Raw genomic sequence first — 3,018 nt, forward strand, 5'->3', positions numbered from 1 at the left:
CAAACAACACATATAAATTTGAAAAAGACTTTAAAGCATTAGGTCAAACTATTATTTACAAGAGTACCACTATAATCTGATAAACCCGGTTAAAAATATAGTTTTGACCTAAAACTTTTAGAGAGAATAAATTTTTGTTAAGAGGCTGCAAAAAAAAAATTGTGGTAAGGGTGAATTGTTGATTCCCAATACTAATTGTACGGGGTATTGGAGATGTGGTGAGTTAGAGTGGAAATATATGTTATTTATCTGGTGAGAATGTTTGATTTAGGGGAAGAGAAGCAAATTGTGAAGATTCACGGAAGAACAAAGTCTTGGGGGGTCTGCGAAAATCCATTAAAGGTAAGTTATGATGAGTGAAAGTTTTAGTTGTACATACTTAATTATTTCGGATGTGTTGTGTAAGTACAGTTGAATATGATTAATTTTAGATTGTTGAAGGTGGGTTGGGTAGATGATGCGACGGCGGGGATAGGTTGTCAAGAGCGACGGCGGTGAATTAGTAGAAAGACTGGGTAAAGGGTTGTAGTTTAATTTTGAGTGGCCCAGAAAAGTAAGTTAGTAACACATTGAAACCATAACTGAAATTTTGATATTATGAGTTGGTTGATATTAAGTTGTGGCGGTTTGAGGTAGGATGAAGAGAGATCTAGGTTGTCAGCAATTTGTGTGTAGAGAATAAGTAAAAGGTAACGTGATTTGAATTTGGCAGGGATTGGTTGTGAAGATATAGGTATATTGGTAGAGTTAAAGAGCCTATTATGTAGTAGTGGTAGAGATGATATAGGAAGAGATCATTTGTGATGTGGTAGAGTTAGGTTTGGAGAGAAGATATTGTATTGTTAAAGTATAATATTTTTGAAGTGATGTGTTTGTCACATAGATTCTGATAGGTTTTATAAATGTCGTTTGCAAGACATGGCATCTAGTAGTAGCGAAAAGAAGTTAAGGTATCCTCCAAGGCTATATCCGCCGGGGAAATCTCCTTTACAGAAGAGGAGCCTGCACATTAACTGCACATTAAACAGTTTAGGGCTGTTGAGAGATTGCATTGGGGATGATGTCTACAACGAAGTCCGTGACAAATCGCAAGTGGGAGTGATCTTGAAGCTCGCTGATAGTCGTTATGTATGGGGTACTAAGATTGTGCATCATTTCTTAACTCAGCAATTGGTAATACAAAGGAGATATGAGATGTGGTCGCTAATAGAAGGTAATCCAATAAGGTTCTCGTTACATGAGTTTAGTGATATCACCGGCCTGAACTGTGAGAAAATTGATGAGGAAGACAGAGTGGATGTTGATCACAGAGAGTTGTGGGGCCAGATGAAGGTAGATTCAAGGGTGGGACCAAACTGGAAAGAGTTGACTGACGTACTGAGGGAATGTAGGACATGGGGTGAGCCAATTAGGAAAATGATTGGGCTATTGTTTGTGTTGCATGTCGGAATTTTAGGGATTTCGCGGACTAATAGGATCCCTTTGGATTATGCAAAATGTGTACTCAATACAGATGCGTATGAGAGGTTTCCATGGGGTCGAGTAAGCTTAAAGCGACTAATAGACTCCATAAAAGTCATGTCTTATGAGAACAACTCATATGTGGTTCATGGATATGCCCATGTTCTTCTGATATGGGCTTTTGAGAGTGTGAGAGAATTAGGCAAAGACTTTGGGAGTAAAAATGGAGCTGATGATATCCCCCTGCTTAGGTGGGATGCAGGCCGTACCAGAGGAAATATAGGCGACTTTTTATTCTCAGAGAGGAAAAAGAAGAAGGTTTGTGAAATGGATGGATATGTATGTTTAGTATACGTGCAGTGAGATGCAGGATGTTGCTATTTTTACTGACTTGATTACAATTTTTTCTGTTTTGTAGCTCCAAATTCATCATTTAGTTGTTAAACCACAAGCAGAACTCTTTCCTTACTGGCCTGATGAGACCGAAGGTTACGGTGAAGCGGATGGTGGTTTTAAATTGTTGGATAATTTGTTGGATGATATAATGAATCAGTGGAGAGACGCAAAAGGGTTGACTCGTCTGAAAGAACGGAGTCAGCTGGTGTAGTGTAGTCGTCGATTGATGTTGCTGGAATTGACAGCGTTGTCAACATGTTAGCTTCATTATCTAACAAATTTGATACCATGGACTCTCATTTGGGTGGTAAGTTGGTCTTACTAGGGGAACAATTTAAAGATTTAGAACAGAAGGTCACAAATCTAGAAACGGACGTTAATGTCATCAAGAATGGCCAACCTGAAATGAAGGGTGTCGAATCTACTACAGGTGAAGAGAAAGATGAGGCTTTAGGTGAGAAAGATGAGGTAAGCTACTTATCAGTTAACACGTTTGATATTTCCATCTTTATGTGAATGTGGTTGATTAAAAGCAGAGGTTTTCAATGCATTGGGCATAGTAGCTGGGTGGGGAATTACTAAAATGAAGTTTAAGTGTGTTTTCACTAATTTGAGGAGTTTTACATTAGAGTTGTCAAACATTGTCGAAACAATACATTGAAGAATGTTAAGAATGTTTCAGTGTGTTTCTGTCATTTAGTGTGTTCCTTTTTATGTTCCTCCTATGTCTTAAAATTCACTAGTGTTGACTTAATTTGTGAGTACTGTTACTTTTAATTTATATTTTCCAGAGTTATCTTTTAATTTATTTTTTTCCTTATAAAGTGGCTAAACATTTTGTTTTTGGTTATCCATACTCAACAAACCTTAGTGTTATATTATATGTTGACTAATTAGTAAATGCTATTGACATTAAATAACCTAATAGTACGTTCAGTGACTGAGCAAGACGTTCAGTGACTGAGCAAGTATGGTCTTTGACATATAGTCGAATATGAAGAAGGGAATCTCCAATAGTACTAGCTCTGATACGCCATTCTACCCAACAATTAACAGTATACAACTGCGGATTTGATCGATCCACATCAAAGTCGAACTTTTGTAGAACATATTTTATCTTCAGTCTACTCTCCAATGCTTCTCGTGACTCATATTCCTGAC

At 37.4% G+C, this 3,018-nt stretch overlaps 1 protein-coding gene across 1 annotated transcript; it reads left to right on the forward strand.

The window, feature by feature from the left end:
* Positions 1-918: 918 nt before the first annotated feature.
* On the forward strand, positions 919-2,373 carry LOC147924790 (uncharacterized). Its single transcript, XM_087496952.1, has 3 exons — positions 919-1,779; positions 1,880-2,054; positions 2,120-2,373. Exons 1-3 carry the CDS (start codon positions 919-921, stop codon positions 2,371-2,373), a joined length of 1,290 nt encoding a protein of 429 aa, XP_087353078.1.
* Positions 2,374-3,018: the final 645 nt, after the last annotated feature.

The sequence above is a fragment of the Camelina sativa genome, chromosome 17, assembly GCF_030686135.1.
Source record: "Camelina sativa cultivar CO46 ecotype springtype chromosome 17, ASM3068613v1".
In the NCBI taxonomy this organism is placed as follows: domain Eukaryota; kingdom Viridiplantae; phylum Streptophyta; class Magnoliopsida; order Brassicales; family Brassicaceae; genus Camelina; species Camelina sativa.